At 39.6% G+C, this 23,999-nt stretch overlaps 1 protein-coding gene across 2 annotated transcripts; it reads right to left on the reverse strand.

Annotated features, from left to right (window-relative positions):
- Positions 1 to 491: 491 nt before the first annotated feature.
- Positions 492 to 23,258, reverse strand: LOC139139218 (adenosine receptor A1-like). 2 transcript variants are annotated; one of them, XM_070708056.1, is made up of 8 exons: positions 23,042 to 23,258; positions 10,638 to 10,696; positions 6,474 to 6,747; positions 4,731 to 4,955; positions 4,220 to 4,362; positions 2,930 to 3,093; positions 1,968 to 2,123; positions 492 to 860 (listed from the first exon to the last, which is right to left on the reverse strand). In XM_070708056.1, exons 2-8 carry the CDS (start codon positions 10,674 to 10,676, stop codon positions 767 to 769), a joined length of 1,095 nt encoding a protein of 364 aa, XP_070564157.1. In that variant the 5' UTR covers positions 10,677 to 10,696; positions 23,042 to 23,258; the 3' UTR covers positions 492 to 766. The 2 variants fall into 2 exon arrangements, with proteins under 2 accessions (XP_070564157.1, XP_070564156.1); XM_070708055.1 differs by lacking the exon at positions 23,042 to 23,258 and adding an exon at positions 20,398 to 20,569.
- Between the last annotated feature and the right edge of the window lie 741 nt (positions 23,259 to 23,999).

Genomic DNA, 23,999 nt, shown 5'->3' on the forward strand with positions numbered 1-23,999 from the left:
ACTCGAAATTTCGGAGTTTCCGATGAAATTCCTCCTACCCCCAGGCCGTAAATAACGGCTCCCTAAAGTTATTAAGAACACGGTCTGTACTACAACTGCGCGAATTTAGCCAAAATTGATCATCATTCAGGATACCATTGCAGTAGGGTACTTTAAGTATACAATAATGACCGAAATATTTGATGTTTATCGACGGTATTCATAATCATAAATTTATTTATTTTTTACACTCTTGCTATGACTGATAATGCCTTGTGACCCTTTGGACAGGCCACAAGGGACGACCGAGAGTGGAGGCAATTTTCTTTACACCTGAGTGTCATCAGAGCGACTAGCTGTGGAAACGCGGGAGCAAAAGTGCAACGGAAGTGAGAGCGCCGCCACTGTTTGGAATGTGCACAGACAGCTGCGTTTCCACAGCTACAGAGCAACATGTATCGACACTCTAACTGGATAGATACGTATGTATCGACTTTTCCATGCGATAGATATAAAAGCAGAACATTTATTAATCTTTATGTACAGTGGTAAAAAAATGCACTGCATGCGTCTTCCGTCCAGCAAGGTTCGATTACACCCTGATAGGCTGAGATAATGTCCTGGATGACTTTGATAGCAACCTGGTAGAGGGGATAACAACGCAAAGCCTGAGATAATACCCTGATAATCTGTGGTCGGCAAAATGTACATCTCTTTCCACTCACATCCTGACGCCACATTTCCAGCACTATATCATTTCAAGATACGGTGTTCCAAGCTCCTTTTTTCACAAAAACGTATCTTTGATTGGCTGTTTTCTTTCCTTGCAGAGTCTGACTAATCTTTTCTGTGCTTTCTCCTCACACACCCCTGCACCATTCCTGCATTTGATAAAATAAAGTCTGGTGGTAAGTTACCATTAAATTTGAAATGTCAAAAAATAAAAGTCACATGGTCTCTCGACATTGATGTTTTCAATGTACTGTATGTTCCTTTACTATTCACATGAAGTGTACACGACGTACGCAATGACAACCGTTCATTGCAATAATCCCATCGAATGGAGCTCGTGCTCTGATATCTGTTGTTGTAACATTGCAAAATTTGTCTTCAGGTTCATCATCAATTCCATCTGAGGTAGGGGATGCGGGTTCACGTTATTGTGACTACCTGACGTTTGTTGTGAGCGTCGAACAACTACTCCGCATTGTGCTTTATTTTACCTTTATATGCTTAATCAGTACATGAAACAGACTATGAAGCGTAAATATGTCCGTCGTCTTCTTCCACCTCCCACTAACAGCATATGTAAAGTATTATCCTTGATAGCGCCACGTATTCTGCGCACTATGCTATGTTATGCTACGGCTGACATATGAAATCTAGATTCAGATATCGACGATGGCATTGATCCTTACCAACATCCCGGCTGAGTTAATAAGTGTAACACCTATTATGTATTTTGACGATAATTACTGGAGATAAAATCAAGACCATTTACAGGCGGAACAAAAGATGTAGAGGACACTTGCTGCTGATGGAACGTTAAAGGGAGGCGGTCGTTGCAGTGTCGTTGGAACTGCGCATGTGCGACTTTCTTGTTTATAGACAATGTATTTCATGCATGATAATTAGATGCATCACTTCAGTATAGCTGCAGCATTTAAATGTTACGATATTCATTGTTAACAAACATGTCTTAACTTTCATCAATCGCCAATATACCCTAAATACAGTGTTTACATCGGTCGTAGGTGTCCCTGGCAACCTTTGAGCAGAGTTCCGACGAGCTCCTCCCTTAAGTCCAGAACCGTACCCAGAATCAGTTTACTTGCCGACCTGTCTCTTTTTGTTACATGACCAAAAGTCTGCATTTATCAGTAGCATATACGAGAAGCATCTACGACTGGTGCCTTGAATGATGAGATGGTGTCTGTGACGAGCTGTGGTCCAAATGTTTGTAATTACAGTATGTAGCGTATACTCACCTTTGATCAACGTGACCACTTTTTGGACGCACGTTCTCACAACAGAACAGCGGTGTGAGGGTCGACTTGAACGCCGCCCGGAACTCTCTATTGCACATGCCATAAACGACGAAATTCACTGCCGAGTTTGTGTGTAAGAAGATACGAACCACAGCCCTGAAGAGAGAACCGCGACAGAGAAGAGAGATATTATGATTGACGTCTCGATCTTTCCTGCATTGTTTCAGAAATTTCATTGTTCCAAACTTGCATCTCATTAAGTCTGTTTCAATGAATAATTTTGTGATGCTTGTGACTGTGCAAATCAAACTGAAGTGCTGACCCCGAATAAACTTTTCTTCTGCAACTGTTACGCGCTCGCAATTGAGAAGGGTTGTCTTTTGGATGAAACAAAATGTTGAACTCCCATTAGGTACGCAGAGCTAAGTCTGCAGAGAACGCTAGGAGCTGTATCTACAGCATGGAACTCTCAGTGTCAATATTTTTACGCTCTTCGTTTGCGCTTATCCTCTATTCCTTTTAACCGCGAAACCTACTTTGTGAGGTTTTTAGACATCGCTGTCGAATCTCTAACGTGGAAACTGATATAATTACAATGCTCGGGATGTTTTCACATTTGCAGGTTCTGACCACAAGAGCCCCAACGCCATTTTGGCCACAAAAACTATCATCCGACGACGGCAGATCACGTGGCCGTGGATATGTACTTTGCGATTGTGAAACCAAGATGTCTGTATGCTTCTCAGGAATATCTTCCTTTTCTCTTTAATCTTATTTGTTGAATGCCGGTATATTTTTAAAAGAAAGAATCAGAAGTTGATCAGAATGATTTGCGGCTATAGTCAACACTTTTAGCATCTTAAAACATTGGTTTCCATCCAGTTGAGTATATAGCTATAAATTCGACGCTTTTGGGCGGTCTAGACTAAGATCATCCTTCTATACGTATAAATTGTACTTACCTGATGTACCTGTTTATTTCACAGTGACAAGTGAACTCAACGAAGAGGAATATAAGCAGCGGCATCCACGCCAGGCAAAAATAACCAAGTATCATGGCGATCATCTTGGTAACTTTCAGCTCATGTCGGAAACTGTGGCCGTGTTCGATACTCATAGCTCGTACCTGCACGGTGAACAAATCCAAATATGCCTTGTAAAACTCGCAATATATAAGAATTGCTTCGACAGTCCGTTTGTTCCACATTCCCACACGGCGCAAGTGGTACCGAGATAATGATCCTGTGCAACATTTTAGAAATATACCTATATGTATTAGCCAGGCTGCAAATGACATGACAAAGTAAATCACGGGAAAAAAACCCTAAAAACTTCATTCGCTGTTCCTTTTTAAAACGCCTGTACATATAGAAAAAACACACGAACCTTTTGTTATGCCTTGTAATATAATCACGCGTATACCTAGCACCTACATGACTTGTGGGAATGGAAAAATCATTTACAAAGGCAAAACACATTGACGACATCAAAAGCAGGAATTTCACAACGCTATAGAGAAGACCACTCAGTTTGAACTCAACAGAAATTCTAGGTGACCTTTGAACTCGAACTGTAGCATACGACGCAGAAAATATCTGGCAAAGCTGTCTGCTTGTTTCCTATCCTGTAAGGGAGACGATACCATCTAGAAACGTGCACGGCGGATATCTCGCCATAAACACATCAATCTCGCGTGTCACGTTATTTCGCTTTTAAAAACTGTAACAGCACCGCGTTAAGTAGGCTGTACACCTGTGTCGAACGAGTTTACTCAAAATATTTAAAGCGTTAAAAGAAAAAAGGGCTTGATACAACTGCGACAGAAATTACGAACAATTTCATTACACAAACACCCTAAATTCACAGTAGACCTTGCAAGAAATTACCAGCCGAAATTCTCATCCAATGAATTGTGGGATCGATGACTGACTGACAGTGAATGAATGAATGAATGAATGAATGAATGAATGAATGAATGAATGAATGAATGAATGAATGAATGAATGAAACGAATTCATCAATTTCTCTCCTAGAAATCTCTCTCTCACTCTCTCTCTCTCTCGCTCAACTTTATTCAAGCTCTCTGTTTGCAGGAGTTTTGTGATATGTACAATAACCACTGAACACTTTTAATTTACTATCGACATCCATATTTTGGCGCACAACATCACACGACACAATGACCGTGTCTGCATATTTCTTCGAACGGCGTAGTGATAAAGTGTGTTAGTTAGTGAAAATGTAGTAAGTACCTGCTTCCTGACAACGAGCCATATTCTGATGTAGAGTGTCATCATGATGACCAGGGGAATTAGTACAACGACGGTGGAGATGGTTAAGCTGTGCCACAGCTCATCGTACATGAGTTCGTAGCGGCAGAGACCGTGGAAGTTCACTGAAATTGGAAAGGTATATAGTATTAAGAGTTCGACACTGCTATCGAATTATGTCCACAAATGTACATCCGTAAGCTTTTGCATGCACACGAATGAGTAGACTGGAAGATCCGTCGCTCGAGGGCGCTCTCTACGCTCCCCGTCTTAGGGGAGCGTAGGGAGCATCCTCGAGCGACGGATCTTTCAGTCTAACAAATGAGTGGATGAACGGATAGATAGATGTATGCGACTGTCAATGATGATGTAATTCCCCTTGACTTCCTTCGATACATCCACGACAAAATGAAAACGAATGTGTTTAAAAGTAGCAACGGAGTCAGAAATATTTGGTAGCGAGAAAAATACGCATATATAGAGAAATATCTACCTTTGTGTACAGGTCTGACGTACTGTACAAATGAGTAGAAAGCGGAGAAGATCCATATGGAGACGATAGCCGCCGCCGTGCGACGAGCTGTGACACGATCATGATACCGAAGTGGGTCGAATATGGAGATGTAGCGTGTAACGGTGATAGCAACCAAGGACCAGGCAGAACAACAGTGGAATACTTCAACTCCAGCGAGAAGGAACAGACATAAATGCCACGTATCTTGCGTGTAAAGGAAAAATACATACAGAGTTTGTCAGAATAAACTTCAGTGTATGATTTCATGAAGTTAGTATATGTTGCACATTCTTTATTTTCATATGACAAATTTTTAATGACAGTTTCAGTGTACCTATAGTAACCATGAAAGAAAGGTTAATTATTTATAATGAGAGAGAGAGAGAGAGAGAGAGAGAGAGAGAGAGAGAGAGAGAGAGAGGGGCGCCCTGGGTGGGGAGTTGAGGTAAGTAGAAAAGTATCTTCCATGAGATTTTACTGTTCCTGAGCTATTACATACACGGTAAATTACATTCGCCTGAACTCCGTGTTATTAGTCTGGTCCAGGTCATGAAGAAGTTGAGTGAGATTATGTGACGATATTTAATAGTGCTATTAAAGGATAATGTTTCTTAAATCTGGATTACTATAGTGACTGCTTGAGGGCGCATCGTTTCATATCTGTTGCTTCCGCCAAGATTGACCTTATACAATATCTCCAATCCCTTGATTTAATTCTGATGAGACTGACTTTTCGCATTAATAAGGCAGTTCAAAGGCCGTAGATAAATGGGTGAAACGCTGTTCTTATATATATATATATATATATATATATATATATATATATATATATATATATATATATATATATATATATGTGTGTGTGTGTGTGTGTGTGTGTGTGTGTGTATGTGTGTGTGTGTGTGTGTGGTAAACTTTTAACTTTTAAGCTCATATGCTTTTTCTTTTTAAGTTATACACTTGTTTTTATGAGTAATTTGAAATATTGCAACATTCAGCTCTAAGCTTAGGGCACCTAACACTCTTAAGAAATTTGAAATATATGAAGATCAAATATCCCAGATTAGTTCCGATATATATATATATATATATATATATATATATATATATATATATATACAATAGTATTACCAAATTGCAAATGACGTCACTTTATGATACGATAGTGATGATGATGTCATATTATAGATACATTGTTATTTTGGGTTAGTCGGGAGTATGCAAGGGCCGGCATACGGCTGCCGCAATATGCCAACTTTTCCATAGAATAAGTTTGTCAAAATTTCATAGCCATCCGAAAATTACTTTCAGTTGAAGTGTAAGTGATAGCTTCTCGACTGAGATTTTTAATTGAGGCCGAGAAATCAAAACCCACATGAAGATGAGTAAAATTGTAGATTTTAAGTTTGCCTTCTCCCGGGATTTCAGAAAACCATCATAACCAGAAAATGCCTGTCTTTGAGTGTTTTATTGAAAAGTGAATGTTAATCCCGTCTGGAATTCATTTGTTGATAATAACATTGCATATTGTACAAGTGTTGGCAAGGTTCACACTGTGTAGTTCAACTTACTCAACTGAGAAGATGAATATACTTGAAGAGAATGTACTTGCTCCATGGATCAAAAGTAACTTGATAATGTGGAAAGTTATATTCATTGTTCATTTAATCTCAGCAGGAATTCAATGCACTGTAAGAAAGTCAAAACACCGCGTCAACTTACTCATCGTTTCCCGTATCTGCGGTATTTCCATGTGACTGAGGTTGTACGGCGTGTAGATCAGTCCCATCAACAGATCGGAAACGGCTAAATTTAGGATGAAATAATTACAGCAGTTCTTCAGGTGTCTGTAACGGACCACGCAGCTAATCACCAGGAGATTGCCGATGATCGTAAACAACGTTATCAGAAAGATGATCGTGTAGTAAAAGCAATAGTACACCAAATCAGATGACGTCAAATACGGGGAGGTCAAATTTGATGACGTATCAGGCTCCTGAAACAAACAAAATTTTCATCATGGAAAGTGCTGTGACCCGTATACAAGTGGGCGGCTCTTCTGAAAAATATTGATGTCCCACTGTAATTTTATGATAGCAGATACTGATAAAAAACGACGAAATAGTGCACTGTTAAGAATATTTTTCATTCAAAGGTCAGTCAGTATGCCCCCACGATAATTTTTTATATTCCATTTCAAAACATAAATTTTATTGTCACGTTTTCGCGAAAGATAACGTCCGACTCAAAGAATCTACATTTTGCAAGGTAACTGTTCAATTTTTATTAGCATTAACCTAAATTAAATTAGCGTAAAAATTTAACAAACTTTATTTAAACTGTCCTTTTCGAAAATGAGTTTTGATATCGAGTGAAGGAATATTACTGACGAGAAAACTGGATCAACGAGGAGAGGTTATGTGATGGACCGTTAAGCTCGTTATAACTTTAGAAATATGAAAATGTATGGACATGATACTTCAAAATATGCAAATTTCTCATTATGAAGTTCTTTTTTATACTTTGTCCACTCATTTTTCCACGAGGACTACTTTTTGCAGGTATAAAATCTAGCAGCTTAAAAACTGTAGTATTCAAGTTCAAGGTCACAGCTTTCGTATTGATACTCGCACTCCCTTGAAATGATGTCCGTCTATTGGCAGGTCAGAAAAACATGCCCTTCGTTTTCGCCAGCTATTCACTTACACAAACAAAACAAACAACGGTTCTGTTCTAAAAGGCAGACGTTCGATTATTTGGCGTACGGATGATACTCTCAATCTGCGCGTGCGCACTGTTTCCCTTTGTCAAGCTCACAAACCAATTGATTTATTCGCCAATTAAACACATTGATACGCTGTGATTCTGATCTATACCTTCGGGGACTTATTCAAAACCGCCTGTTGAGTCCGTATGATTTGTTCTAATAATACTTTCAAGTCCCAGTACATAGATTCGACGATATGATCATTGCATCAGCATAAAGTTCATGCGTTGTCAATAACCATAAATGACTTGAACTGGAGTTTTTAGTGTTCTGCCATGATTTAAGGACATTCACATGGACTTTTTAATCAACAGCTTCCACTGCATGACGCTGCACGAGATAGCATTATTATCGTTTTACTATTCTCTGTTTGGCTGCTACATGCTGCGGCAAAAAAATAGATTATCAACATGTCAAGGTAAATGAGCCGTCCATGTCTAGACTATTACTCGCTATTGCATTAAATTTGCAAAACCTATTGCACTCTCAAAATGTGTGACCTGTTCAAGGATAGCTTTACTCATAGTTAAACGTAAAAGCAATATCGGCACAGTTATATTTCCTCTGTTGCAAGTTTTGAGGAGACTCAGAATTTAAAAAATAATCATTTGCAATTTTGTGTAGAGAGTAATTAGGTCGTATAGATGGCAAGATGCATACATAGATACATACATAGATACATAGATGCATAGTCATACATACATAGATACATAGATACATAGATACATACATACATACATACATACATATATCGTTTTAAGTTGATATTGGACACAACTTTGAATGATAATTAATCTATATCAAAAACAGCTTTGTTTGCAAATTTACGGAGACGGGAGCTTTGATGACAAAATATGGGGCGAAATGGGTATATTAATTAGTATGTTGTTAATTGTATGTAAAAGTGTAGCAAACTGTTGATGGAGTACAAATTAATTCACGAGACTAAAATTAAAGTGCAATGCGATGAAATAGAGTGCATAGAATTGACTTAGAGTCTTAAAGAAAAAAAAGAAGTGCATTTACTTAAAGAGGCACTCTCACTTGGTAACATTTTAAAACACATTTTTTAATGCCAACGGTCGATATGTGAGGTGGCGACTGCACGCGGATCTCGAGATATCGATAAATACATGTCATTTCCCGAGCGTATTTTTCACATCCCGAAATTTTACGATCGTTTCTGATTTTGACCCGAAATCCCCCGAAGGTTTGTTGTTGTGCTGATTGACGATATTCTAGGGAGTCTACAATAAGTTCGAAAGACGCAATTAATTTACTTCCCACTGCAAAGACTTTATATACAGCATTATGCCATTACCTCAGGTAAGTTTTGTAAAACTTCTCCTTAGTTTTTGTCGTTTTCATTATTCTAAATCAGTTGTACTATATTTTTAACCAATACCACATAAACATCAGTTTTACGTGTCAAATATTAGCCGCCTCTGATGACTACACTTTGTCGTTTGCCACACAGTACGCCGGCGCGTGGTATGCGTCTATGCATACCACTCGGCGGCCGCTATGTATCAACCGCACGTATAACTGTGCTAGTCACCTATGCGAATTCTGGTGGAATCAAACTTTGTTTTCCGTTTTTTTCTTAGAGTCAGTAAGACTCGGCTTTCCCCCGGGGAGCATGACCGATCACCGACGCGAGTGGTACTGTGGCGTACAGCAGCGTCAGCGTAGACTCGTACTCCATAGCTTAGTTGACAATGGCCCCAGTGCCGAACGTTCGATGTTCGGAAGCTGAATTTAGGTGGGCCACCGGAATTCAAACTTTTACTTTTTTGAGGACATGTTTTTATCGATATCTCGTGATCCGCGCGCAGTCGCCACGTCAAATATCGACCGTTGGCATTAAAAAATATGCTTTAAAAATGTTACCAAGTGGGAGTGCCACTTTAATCATGTGATATGGGGAATTATATTACCATGCGCTGCCCGTCGCATTTCGATTGATCGAGCTGAACCACGTGACTGACCACAACTACACAGTAATGGGTGGTTTACATGCCGTGAATATGAATAATAAGATTAACAACTCAAAGTATCGTAACTTTACATCTCAAACGTAAATCACAATCAATCACAAAATGAAATGGAGCATTTGTAGGTCAGTTGAGATACTAATTTCTGAAAACATCTCCGGATCGCCAATTTTTTACAGCGCGCTTGACAGTGCGTCGCGTAATTCTCAGTTTCTTGGGCCCAGTTGTCGTTCGCTCCTAAAATTTTCGGAAATTTTGACGGTTTTCTTGGATTCGCTGATAATGTAATGGAAATAACAGACTCCGCTCTGACCATTAACGTTTATTTGTGGGCGCGGGCTCGAGGAAAGCCAAATTAACGGGCTCGGCAAGCCTCGCCCGTTAATTTTTGGCTTTCCTCTCGCCCTTGCCCACAAATAAACGTTAATGGTAAGCGCGTCGCCCGTTATTTCTATATTAATTTTTCGATTGAATTTTGACACGCAGACGACACCCAACACCCTGTAACACCTGAACCAGCAAGTCTTGCGTCGCGTCAAAACATTATTGTTAGAACAAAAATAGCACATACGACACTCAATCCGGTATTGCTGTGGATAAAAATTGTCTATCGTGTTGCCATCACTTTAGTACATTACCCAAAATCAGAATTTTGAGAAACCTACATGTAATCTATAGCATAAAATTGTATGTTCGCGTTATGTCTTATTCATTATATTGGTTCTCAGTAATTAACGGTTGCAAACTACGGAAGTATGAAGCTAAGCTATCCCAATAACAACAAATTGCATTAAACCGTGTTCTATTTATACCCTGTACTGCGTGAAATATATTCAATAACACAAGTATGGTTGTATCGCCCCTTTCAAAGATCATATTTGACGAGCGTGTCTTAAAATATAATTAACAAGACGTAATTAAACTGATCTAGTAAAAATTTCGGGATATTTATGTTTAATTTTGAAAAAAAAAACAGCGTCAAAACACTAAGGGTAACTATTTAATCAAAAGATCAATCGACATTATCATACACATTGTTGAGTCAGGTACATCGACGGGATGGTCATGGTTAGGTTTTGTATAACACGGCGTCAATAATAATAAGAAATGAGTTAAAATACTTACAGTTGATTCCAGATTATAAACAACGGTGTGTGATTCCATTCTTTCGGTGGTCAGTTGCTCTGAATAGGTAAACAAAAAAAGCTAATGTGGGTGAATTGCAAACTGAGAAGAGAGATACTCATAAATATGTTCCCTCTATACGTACCAGTGCGCAACGAGCAAACGCCGCATTTCTGAGCAGAGAAAGTATGTCTCTCAGTGACGTCACGTATAGCTGCCTCGACCTTGATTTGTTGCAAAGACCGAGTGTATATATCAGAGTCACATGGGAGTATGTCACCTTGATAGAGCTCCATCAAGTGGCATGACATCACCAACTCCGTAGTTTGTTGACATGAAACAACAAGCCGACTGGCGTCAGATATCGTGTCAGCGCGAGTTTTGAAGCAGATGCGCAGGTGTCCCCTGTTTGCTTTTTACCATGAATCATACACGTTATATCAATTTTGTTATTTTATACAATGCTTTCCCGTGCACTATGTATAGTCTTTCGTACGGGCATACATCAAATTCGCGCTTTTGAATATATCAGGTACTTTTGAATGTACCAGCAACGCATTAATGGACAACGCAAAGTAAAGATTGGCAGATACCACGGCTAATTACATACAATCCTGCTATTCCCAACCCGTGTCTTGTTTCACTCTCCGTGTTCGTGTTGTTGTTCAGGGTTCTGCGAAGGTTCCGTTCTTATTTGAACTTCACCTTGCATACTCTGCGTAGAGTCGATCGATAATCGATCAGCCGAGCTTTGCACAGGCACTTTCGTTACATTATTAATTTAAGTGCTCGTGACAATGGAAAACTAATAATGGAAGTTCATGATAACAACGTCAAGGTTGCTCGTAATGCGTAAAGTTCAATTCAGCACGAGCCTAAAGGCGCTGTTTCTTTCCTTGAGGCAGAAAAAGAAGGAAAAAAGTGCATTAACTTTATAAGTTGATGTTTCAAAAACTAAAGATGAAATTCATCACGTAAAATTTCAGGGGTCAAATAGCGACATTTTACCTTCGTTGAGATATGCTTGACAATTGTATCCGGTGATTACAGTGCATTCATGCCTATGTGATGTTACAATGACAGCCGCCTCTGCCATCAGCAGAGGTTGCCGTCATTACTGGCTTTGTCTATTTTCGTTGAATCGAACTTCCCTTGGCGAACATGACGATTCCTTGTCATTTAGGGAGCTAGTCGAAAATGACATCCAATTACGATGGAATTGAAACAGCCGGAAGATTTGATCTGTAAAACACACTGTTGTGTGACAATTTCACTGCGCCAGGGTGTGTAAATTTCATTACAAAAAAACGAAGACTCTTGCTGATATCGTCTGGCTCGGAAATGAACATCTCGAAAATCACTGCAGTAAAACGTATTATTTATGAGCACAATCTCGTTCCCGTCCGGGTTAAGTCTGAAAAGCAAATAAATAGGTCAGTTGCCGAGCTAACGTGTTGCTTCACCCCTCGTAATACCGAAAGATTGTTTCCGTCTTAGTATTGACAGCCTAGCTATTCACTGGATTTTCAATTGTCAAATATAAGTCGGTACTGTTCATCTATGTAATTACAATAGCCTGACACAAATGTAAAAAAAAACCGCCAGGAACTTTATTAACGTGCCCACCCTTGTGTTGCTTATTACAAGGCAGAACGATCAATTATTCCACATGTTCATTATTGCTTATGCTCCAAAATCATTGAAAAAGGCTGTAATTTACTGCGTACTGATGTAAGTGGGCAATGAATTAACATAGAGGGTAAATTAGATGGTCATAATCATGTCCATGTAATGCTTCTTGCCTATTATTTCGTGATTGATTCAGTTTAATGTGGGTTTAATCTATTGCGGTGTTCTGCGACGCGTGAGTGGAAATGCCCTCCAACTTTAATTAAGTCTGTTTTCCACTCTTCAAATAAATCAGCAGTGTTAAGTTAGAATGCGCCTCGGGACAGATACCCGGACTCTCAAACTGGTGCAATTTCTTTTGTCCTACCCACTTATAAAAATCGAAAATTTGATTTTTTTTCTGCAGAGTTTACACCAGAATGGCGGCCATTTTGAATTTTAAGCGTTGGGAAATACTGAGTATTTTGTTTCTCTGCTACCAAATTTTGCATAACGACCAATGATATTTATTCTTGATTTCGAAAGTGAATGATTTAAAGTTCTCTTACGGAGTCTTAGTTTGAGAAAAAGTTTAATGCTTTCAATTTCGATTGATCCGCGTTCTACCTTAACGCTTGCTCAAAGGTCCAGATAAACGCAGGAAACAAACATCAACCAGCGAGAGCTCGCATTACGTGTTTACTTTTAACAAGAGACTCCACTTAAAATTTTAAAACGTGATGGAAGTGTATATTTGATCTCGTCAATTAAGTTACGTGCGTCATATAAAAGCCACCGTGACATCTGCTATAATCAATTCACAGAAAGCGAATTCATGACGAATCCATGGGGAATAACTGGGCGCCGGTGTGACATGACCAGGAAGTGATGTCAGATGTTTGGCAAAGAATGAGCACGCCCTCTTGCACGGATGGTCACCGAATAAGTATGTTAATAACGAAATTCACTTTCAGATAACAATTGGGAGGCTTTTTATAACTCAAATCGGTTCGGACATTTGCGCCTTCGACAAAACTTCGTACCATGGCTCTCTGATGTGGGCCGAAACGTAAGGCTATTCGGATATCTGGTATAGAACATGTAGCCGAACCAAACAGTAATGAACGAAATGTCCATGACTCGTCACTTTGGACGTTTCCTCTCTGCGTATTCCATTAAACAGTGATATGTACAAATGCTATTCTCATCTGTTACATAGATTAGATCCACTGACACTCTCTTAGGCTCAAACAGGAGAAACCATGAACAGCGGTACTGGCTATGATGTTATCAAATAATGTGACAATAATAGCAAACTCAAATTTGGATATAAAACTTAACGAGCTTCTAAATGTTTCAAAGTGGTGAGATACATTAATATTATGTTAGTCTATTTGATACTTGGTCAAGATCTGCATGTTTATTTTCCTAGTCGTCCATTCACGGTTCATCTTCTGACATGAATAGAAGCTCAGCTGCTGACTCGCGTGTCAGACGGGAGGTGATTGTTGCCTGTTTTATGTGAATAAGTGGTAATGCAGTGTCACAAAATATAAAAGCGATTAAGAGAGAGAGAGAGAGAGAGAGAGAGAGAGAGAGAGAGAGAGAGAGAGAGAGAGAGAGAGAGAAGAGGAGAGAGGAGAGAGAGAGAGAGAGAGAGAGCTATATGCAGATAGCCAGCCAGACAGACACTGACAAAGACAGATACTGGGCTAGAAATGGGAAGTGGAAATAATGATAATAATATTTTATTTATTATTTATATTTATACATTTTATTTTATTTAGACGCATCAAATATATTACCGCAGCAACACTTGAGAGATCGTGTTTGATTATAGAGTATTGCAATAAACGAGACTTTAAGAACTTTATGAGGTATATTTAGTGACGGGAGAATTGGCAGCAGTGGTCATTGTATGGAGCTCAGTATGTGGATAAAGAAACAATGTCGAAGAGGTGTAGTTGGCATGACATGAAAACATTTAAAGCACCACGCAATAGAGGAGAAATGAGTTAATGTGTATGCAGCAATCCCTATGCAGCATTTCTTCTGAAATTAAATCGAGCATGAAAACAAGCCTTTATTTTACAACACTTCTGCCAGGTTCGAAACTTTCGCTATAGGCCTATATTGCGTCTTTTTGTGCACAAACAGTTCCCTTTTTCTACTTCACCGAGTGGAACATTTTAAGAAAAACATTTCGAATCTTCAGATTAATCAGCAATGTGTAAATCTGTACACGCCTCTACGCGTGGTCACCCAATCGCGATATCGCGAGATAAGGAGTCCCTTGTTTACGATTTGTCCATTTCCTCCTGTATGTATGATGACGGTCTGTGTTTGTTTCAAAGGTGAGAAAGACGACTGAGTCTCCATAGCAATATCAGTTCCAAGTCATACATCACTGAGGACAGCATTTATAGCGCAATTGAATGCCAAATACGACGATTGGACGGTGATTCCTGGAGCTTCGTGTGAATATTTCTCGTAAATTGATTGAATTCTTGAAGGCAAGGGAATGTTACTGGACAAGTAAGCGACATCGTCTGCATGTACAGCAGTGACATATATTTCGTTTTTGCACGTCGGTTTTCATTAATTCATAAGTCTAAAAACTGTAAGTCCGACAGCGTCTTCTTAGGTGCAATTTCATGACAAATTACTCAAGCACCTGCTCCGAAGGAAAAAAGATCGCAAATAGGTAGATTGTCAAGGTCAATTGCAGGGACTAATCATGTGTAGCAAAAATGTGTTGACAGACTTAAAGAGCACGAAGAGCTTTACGAATTTTGTGTGAGTCTCATTTCTTAAGACGCACGACTTCTACCGTGATGCATTAACCTTCAACGTATCTTGAAACGTTTTCTTTGATTGATTTCTTCCTATCGATGACGTGAACTATGACCTTATCCGGCTTGTTAATGGCAATAAATGCCATAAGTCGTCGAGGATTAGTAGGATTCAAGAAGCACTGTTAAAGTTGTCGGGAAGATTGGCTCCTTGACACAAACAGAGGAATTCCTCAAGGAAATAAATTGCACTTCTGTTGGTTTCACTCACACAGTCGCTTGTGGTTCGATACACGGCGGGGCCCTGTAAGCTTAGAAAGAGAGGAAGTTAGGAAACAAAATTTTCATTTCTTACAACAGCTGCGGTACATTTGAAAGTATTGGCCAGCTACTGTCAGTCCGTGATCTCTTGAAACATATACATCCGGGTGTGCTGATTGAGCCTCACAGAGTGTACGACAACTGTTGTTAGAAAGGGGTCGTCTCATGTTGGTAGCATGTCCCCTCGGATTTTGTAACACAAAATGCACAGAAGATCGATGATGACGCAATGAGGATAGCAGGCATGAATTTAGAGATGTAGTGGAAGCCATTGACGCTGGTTTATGGAATAAATTGTGCCTTTTTTATGAGGAAGATCGTCTCCGAACGCGGCGATACGTGTGTATCTCGGCCATATCGTTTCCAAACTTCTTTTCCTTCTAATGTTTACAGCTCCAGCAGCCTTCGCCGTGTATTGAACTACAAAGGACTGTAGTTTCACAGAACTTATTTGTGTCAAGAAGTGTTTGCTGCAGCCAGTCGTTGTACGGTTGTGGTTGATCAGCCTTCAAATAACAAATTCGGGAAATATCCGTGTCCTGGTCTACTTGCTCAAAATTGCGCATAGGATGTATGGAAAAGTAAATTTCTATTCCAACATGAATAGCAAGCCATCTGCCTAAGCAAAAGTTTAATGTTCTCGTTTATTTCACGATCACGTGATCACGTTTCATGTTTTAGTGGCTCAATCATACTGACAAGCTTGGAAAATACATATGGCCGTGTATTAATGGATGTCACATGACCTGTTTTATCTGATCTGACGAGCTCTCGTGACTCGTTGCGATCACGTTCAGGTGACCTACAGTCTCACTTCACAGGTTCCCATAGTTTGTCAGTCGTCTACTTTTTGTGAAGATCATAGTTTCATTTCAGGTCAATATACTTTCAGACTGCAAAAACATATTTTGGCTGCGCACGTCGACGACGCCCATCACACCTTTATTCATGATTTTAGCAAAGCACAGGAAAAAAATCGGGAAAAATCGACCGTTGTGAATTTCGAGATCATTCTATCAGCCATTTCCGTGAGAGTTTTTGGGCTAACACATTGCAAGCTGTCAAATTTTTTAAGAATTTGGCTATGTAAGTAACAGCTTGATCGTCCTGCAGAGCTATGAGCAAAAGATGACATCACACGACATATTGACTTTCAATCGCTTACTGTAGGTTCCTGAAGAAAACAGATAAATTGATTGTTCTGTCATTATACCAACTTTGGAACAAAATTATATTACTGAAAGACATTCTTATATGTGCAAATCGATGAAAATTGTTTTACTAGATCGCAGCATCTTCCTGGTACGCACATGTCAGATCAATATATATACTCCGCAAACATAAATTTTGGCCGCACACGTTGACAAATTGATTTGTGTAGCATGTTACTTGTTGGATTCCCATAGTATATGTGAAATCAACAAGTGATAACTATCAGTTGCTCGACCACATTGGATCAAATCGCAATACAAATCGATCACATTCTAAAAATAGAGGTTGGGGCATTTTTAAATGTTAGAGTCTGACTCGTGCAGATATAGACCTACTCGAAAAAAGGCGAGTGCATTGAATCTAAAGCTCCAGCCTAAATTACCAAACAGTTGCCTGGCAAGTACATCGACGTAAAAACTCTTTCTCATAAGATGAAGTCTGTATGATAAGTTACACGCCATAGGGGAGATAATACCCGTAGAGTTTTGGTGTACCTCGATCTGATGTATCTCTTTTATTGAATACACTTAAAAATATCAATGTGTAAGTTTAAAAGGATGTCTGAATAGGAAAGTGTTTTTCTCAGAGACGCCATCTTTTTAACGTCGCACTGGGCTCTCACTTCGGAGTGACAGATGTCAGTTGAAAGTGGGAAACGAGGGCGAGTCACATTCTATACTCCTTTTGAATGTGCGACGTCTTTTCTAACGTCGCAAGATTTTCACCCGCGGGATTGTATTAACGAGCTCGTTAGGTCACTGGACAGTTACCTTGATACCGTCGGGACTTTGCCCCTACACACTCGTCTTTCACTTCATCCGCGGAGAGGACGATCGTGCTAATAAGATTCTCGTAAGATTCAGGAACGCAGAAATCTAACAGCGCTAAGTTCAGGTTATTTCAGTCTAAACCTAACCTGGTTTTATTGTATGCATGCCATGGGGAAGGAGTTAAATTAAATTCAGGTTCGTAGTCTGTCCTTGTTGTTTAGCACCAAACTCCGGTGTAAATTCAAAATTTTCCTCATAAACCCCGCGCCTGCAGTCATGAAAGTCATAAAATATCTGCTCTTGGTGATCTTTTCATGAACAAGTGCTTTAAGCGAGCATAAAAATCCATATAAAACTAAAATCTTGCGTTTAAGATGTGTGCGTCAATAAGCTTTACTTTGTTTGGATTCAAGCCGATGCATGCATGGTGGCGTTTTTACAGAAAGCAAACATAATGAGCAAAAGTTATGTAAACGTCAAACTCACGATATTCAGGTGCCCTACACCTGAAATTCCACAATTGTGTCATGCATGTCATCTTGGCGTCTGTTGCATGAATACAATCAATCAATCAATCAATCAATCAATCAATCAATCAATCAGTAAGTCAAAATAATAATAGTAATACGGGGTTAGAATTGACGATTGCATGAAAGAAAACACACTGAGAAAACGTTGTTTTAACTCTGGGACAAACAAACTTAATAACATTATTTATGCAGGAGACGTTTTGCATTCATCGTGGCTTTTCTGAAGGTCTCTCATCAATACGTTCATACAAGATAGCGGCTGCACACTGTGTAGCTATCGTACATGTGTGTTCTCATGAGCCTCGTTTGTCAAAGTTTGACAACGTAGCATTCAGAGCACGCAATCAGGGAGTATAAGGAGGGCTGTTCTCAGATTAACACTTAAACAAACGTCATTATTTTTGAAAACATGCTGGAATTGACTATCATTAGTTTGGAGAGTGTCCCGATAAGGCTACCCGTGAGAGTAGCTGAAATGAAGCCCAACATGTGGGCGGTAACTAGTGACATTCTAGATAAACAGTGTCATTGAACCATACTCCAGTGACGATGTACCACGAAAAACAACTACAGTAACTCGTAAATACAGAAGGAAACGAAACAAATTGATTTCCTAATAGACCGTCTCAAATATATGTTAAAAATTACTCGTTTCCCTACTTGCACCATTGCGTGAAAATGGGCGCTTCCAATTTATTAGGCAATGCTTACTACTGGGATGTGCTATAGACATTGGAAAACACTTTAAAGAAAGGGCTTTGCTGTGTTAGGGGAAAGCATCCCCTAATAGTTGGATATTTTTCTGCACCTTTGTGTTTCAAGTGACCTTTCACCCCCTCCTCTCCTCCCCTCACTCTTCCTCCTTCCCTATCCCCTATCTCTTTCTCCCCTTTCTCTTTGTCTCTCGCTGTCATGGTCTTCATCTGTCTGTCTCTCACCCCTCTATCTCTACCTATCTTTATCTCTGACTGTCTCTCCGTCTTTGTCTGTTTGTCTGTCTCTGTTGTCTGCCTCTGTCTCTGTCTGTCTGTCTCTGTGTCTGTCTCTCCCTCCCCTTCTCTCCCCCCCTCTCTCTCTCTCTCTGAGATAGCGGGTGGTAAAGTCCATCCCAACTTTTACAAAAGTTGTGTTACTGTAGGATTCATGAACCATGGATGCAATGTTTGTGTTCAGGAGTCAAATTACATAACTGAAATATTCATTTCTACAACGTATACTTTACGAGCATTGCGCAAAGTATTTACGAGGAAATATTTTCAGTAGCCTTGCAGCATCCCTCGTTGGCATATGCCTTTCGATACATCCGATACGAAACTAACTGGCATAATTTGGACACATTACAATTCAAAGTGGTATTTCGGAGGATGCCGGGCATGGTATAGATTACAGGACAATGGAGAACCTGCAGGGTTCTTGACACGACACTACCATGCACAATTAAGTGTGCCATTGATGTCAGCTATTTAGATAATGCTCGCTCAATTTAATCATGGCAGGGCAGTACTCAAGAGTGTCTTGATCGAGTGTGACAATATTCGGTAAGCAAGCCGTGTAAAGCGATACGACTGGAATCAATCGACGTTGAAAACCGGAAAGCTTGCCGGCGGACATGTTTGAAATGGATCTCGGCTTTGCATTTACACAGCGGGTCATGCCTACACCTAGGAAAGTTTATTCTTTCAGGACGTCTTTCCGAAGGCTCCCAAAATTCACTTTAATCCTGTCCTCTTTTCAAAAATATGTAAATAAAACTTACCCCGTAAAACAAGGTAGCAGTGTTGAACAATCAAGTATGGCTAATAGAAAGTTAAATTAAAATATTCATTTCCTATGAATTTTACGGACTTTTTATATAAAAAGGAAAAAGGTTACAGGATTTTTAAATAGGAAAGCTGGTGATTATAACTTTACTTCCAGATTCAGGTTATGCATATTAATTTCATTTAAAAAAAACAACTTACATTTGCCAGACCACTTTACTTCATGAAAATTGTAATTAGGCTTGCATTCATCACAGTGTAGAATAATACCATTAACATAAATGTGTGATGTTATAAAATGTGAGTAAAATACAATTTCATCAGTGTAGTCTTCATGCTTTGCAATGCACAATAATATGATAGTCCTCATAATGCGGTATCCCGTGACCTTAACCCCGTGCTATGCTTCAGGTCGACTGAAGGGATCGTACAGTCACTTTGGATCCTCTGGGCTGGGTTTGTTAACACAATAGTGTGAAAACAGTCGAACTTACAGATATTTAAGGGAATCTGTCAACATTCGATTAGGCTTAGAAGGCCTAAGCCGCAGTTGATCTACGTCACCAGTGGCAGTTGATTCGATCAGCTGTCGCGTTATTCTTGGACCCGAACATTAATTATTGCCTATGGGTACGCTGAATTCATATTTGGAAAAAAAAATCAGCGGGGGACATATTATAGAGGAACGTTCTTCAAGCCTGGCTGCACTATAGCATAGAGCGGTCAAAAAGACTTCCATCGATAAAATATTTTCATGCTATACATACCTCTTGAGTCGTATCTGGTAAAACTGGATAGGTCGCCATGTTTGATCTTGAACATTCAAACAATCTGTGATATTGCATTTGATATCCGTCGTGCTTTTGGACAGGAATATTGTAGAAGACCACCAACAGGCAGGTTTCAGTTCGCGGATGCAATGTACTTGCTTTTTATATCTATGACTTACAGCTTTGCAGTTTTACAAAACAGGATGTTAAACTATAGGTTGCTGCCTATTCGACTGTGTCCGACTTCCCCAACCAAACAATCACTAGCCGGGGATTCATTGGGGTCATGGGGACAAGCTTAGCTATGGCTGTTGTTTTCACCTGGAGATGCGTTCAAGCGATGAACAAACAAGAATTTTTACTTCCCCTGATTCATTTATGTTGGCTGTTTTACTATCCGCCAATCACGGCTTATATGTGAGATTGAGTGAAGAAATTCCTCACAATTTAATTCTCGACGTGTCGTCAATCTGTGATAGACAAAATATTTGTGCAATTTAGGAATAAATTGGTATGTGGCGAGCCTTATTATTATCCATTGCAATTCAACTTTTGTGAAGGCAAGGCCACTTTGCATCAATTGCATGTAAAATTACTTGAACGATTGCTTTCGCGAGGATATCTGAGCAATTGTGGAAACTGCAAAAATTTTGCTTTCACCAAACACAATTCACTCGCTTTGGAAAAAACCAGGTAATATTACAAAAAAATTCTTAGAGCATGGTACAGTCCACGGTGGCCTACATGATTTTAAGCACGTATACGCGTCTTTTAGTGACAGTAAAAATCTAAAAGAGTGATTGCCCTTGTCAGTATGTACATTAGACAGATTTCTGCAATCATAATTGTGACACCCCCGGGCGATTCTATTTAAATCTCAGCCGATAAGAAAAGCTTTTAGAGACGGCTAGTGGAGTTTATGGTGTATATACGCTTTCACTTGTTGTTCACTTGTTGTCAGCGACGGAGGATGAAAAGGTCACGGCATTCCGTAATTATTGCGGTTTAGAGCCGTATGGTTTCTCACTTTGTGATGTGAGTGACTTTTTAGTAGTCTGTACTGGCATTCAGCCTGTATAGGAATTACAAGAATGGTACTCATTCGATCATTTCTTCTCCTATTACTAACACTGCTACTGCCATTTGCCGCCTGCATTTAGTATACGTGTCATACACTGCCCGTTTCCATTGCTGGTCACGAGGAGGAGGGATCTTTACCATACGGGAGGGGAGTTATCCTCCTGGTTAGACGACTCAGCAGACTGTAAGCAAATCATTAGGAAGACCAGATGGCTTTTCTCACAGCGTCACTGATTTCAAAGCAATTTTCTTCACTTGTTTTACTTTGATGAGTGAAACCTCCAGAATTATCGATTGAGCATGTTGATGGGAAACATCCTAGTTATCAAAATAGATATTGTTCTTATCTAAAGCGGGGGAACCATGTAGATTAGCACCGACTGACTGCAGGGGCAGTGACTGTTTGACGCAAAAGAGAATGGCCACTTCATTACGGAAGAAACTCACTGATGTCCACTGACGCGATGAGTAGAGCGCAACGTTAAAAACTCCCAGTTTGTAGTTGTACACAGTGTCGTGATGTTACTGTTGATTTGCCGGCACAAGAGGTCCCTCTAAAAATCCCAACACTTGCTAATATGTCCCTACTGCTGTGCGGCCGTGTTCTTTATCAGTTGCATGTGCAAGTATCAAACTTTCGATTTACTGGGGACAGATATGTGGACACTCAAACGGTTCCAATTCTTTTGCAACCTACCACTCGTAGGGGTTCATTTTGAAGCTCTTTGAGTAAGAAAAACTTTCACCGTCTTAGTTTTTTGAAAATCGAAAATTTTGAATTTTAAATATCGGTCAATCTTGGGTAATATGTTTCTCCAGTGCCAAAATTTGCACGGTGATCCCCTACTTTATTCTTGATTTTGATGGTGTATGATTTAAATATTCCTTGAGGAAAATTTGAGCGAAAGTTTAGGGATTTTACTTTCGAGAAGCATACTACCATAAGGTTGTTGACCTCAACGTTTGTTGAAAATTTTCCAAATTGGGGAAATGGAAATTGACAATCCTACGATCATACCGAGAGCAACAATCGACAGTGTTGAAGTTCAAAATGGCCGCCAGGTTGGTTGTTCAATGAAGAAAGAATCACCTTCATTGAAATAGGATGAGACGCTTCGAAAAGTAGTTTCGAGTATGCTTTCATGAAGGCAAGGTTTTGCATGTGAGGTTTTAGCAATTAAAACTTCAAACGCGTTCGATGCCATATCACACAAGGACACTCAATCTTTCAACAAATAGTACAGGCACACTGTTGCAACGTACCTTCGAGCTCATACAAAAAAGAAAGCAAAGCGATCATATGACATGAACATGGTACATGTAAGTCACGTTCATTTAATAATCAATCGAATATGAGGCTGATTCCCTGTCGTCCGTATATAAGTATAAATTTTGGTGAGATTTTCCTGTAGCAGTTCTCAACTAATGTCACCAACAGAGGACAGATGTGTCATCAACGTATAGAGTCGTGTATGTTTTAGTTCCAGATTCAGCAATTTGACATGAATTTATATATGAAACAAGGTATTGGGACATCCCTGCAAAGGCATTCAATACTTACCGTATGCACGGCGAGTTGACAACCAGACGTGCCTTGTGTGCTCCACGTACCGGTATAGCTAGGTCTTCTGATTCGGGAGGTATGTGGCTTCTCTGCTTGTCACCGTGACCATATATTCAACGTCAGTTCTGGGTTTTGTGCGACTCAGAGACAGCATGAGCTCAAGTTGATCTATCTCATATCACACTGTTACTTTTCTACTGGCACTCCTCACTGCCTATCGAAGGGATTTGGAAACTCCATTTCAGCACAAGCCGATCACAGTGACACAATCAAAGGCTATTAATTTGACCATACGTGCCCCGAATCAACCCGCAACACCCCGAGGCATGTCACGCCTTGTCAGTGTCGTCATGGAAACTTGAATGATAATGTGATTATGTGTTCATGCAACAGGAGGAAGGCATATACAGTCGTCAGTCGCAACTTTATGTGCCGGATGGACGGCAATAGAGCTCGAAGTCTAAGTTCTAGCCGTTTTACCATGGGGCCCAGCAAACGTTACAATACCACCAGCCCCTTGCTCTGAATTGGTTTTGAAATATTGTTAGAGAATGTAAATTTGCATAACCACAACACCAACTGTGATGCCATGGTGACACCATAATGATGTGTATTCGACAACAACAAAGTGATTCGCTATAAATTTATCAGTAGAACTTCGTTAATATTCATTACATCCAATTAAGGACACAAAATCATATCAAAACCAATTACCAAATAGTTATGATCTCAAACGTCATAAAATTGGAGTTCTGACTTACTTCAGTCTACATTTCTACCCGTTTTGTTTCAAATTTCAAGAAGTTAGGGTGCTCTGAAATTAGGCGAGCCCAAAATTAAGGGTCTACAGATAGATTAAACTGCAACAGGTCTTCGTAATGTACTATGATGTAATGTACTGCATTGTAATGCAATACAATGCTATGTAATGTAATGTAATGTAATGCAATGCAAT

The sequence above is a fragment of the Ptychodera flava genome, chromosome 8, assembly GCF_041260155.1.
Source record: "Ptychodera flava strain L36383 chromosome 8, AS_Pfla_20210202, whole genome shotgun sequence".
Classification (NCBI taxonomy): Eukaryota; Metazoa; Hemichordata; class Enteropneusta; family Ptychoderidae; genus Ptychodera; species Ptychodera flava.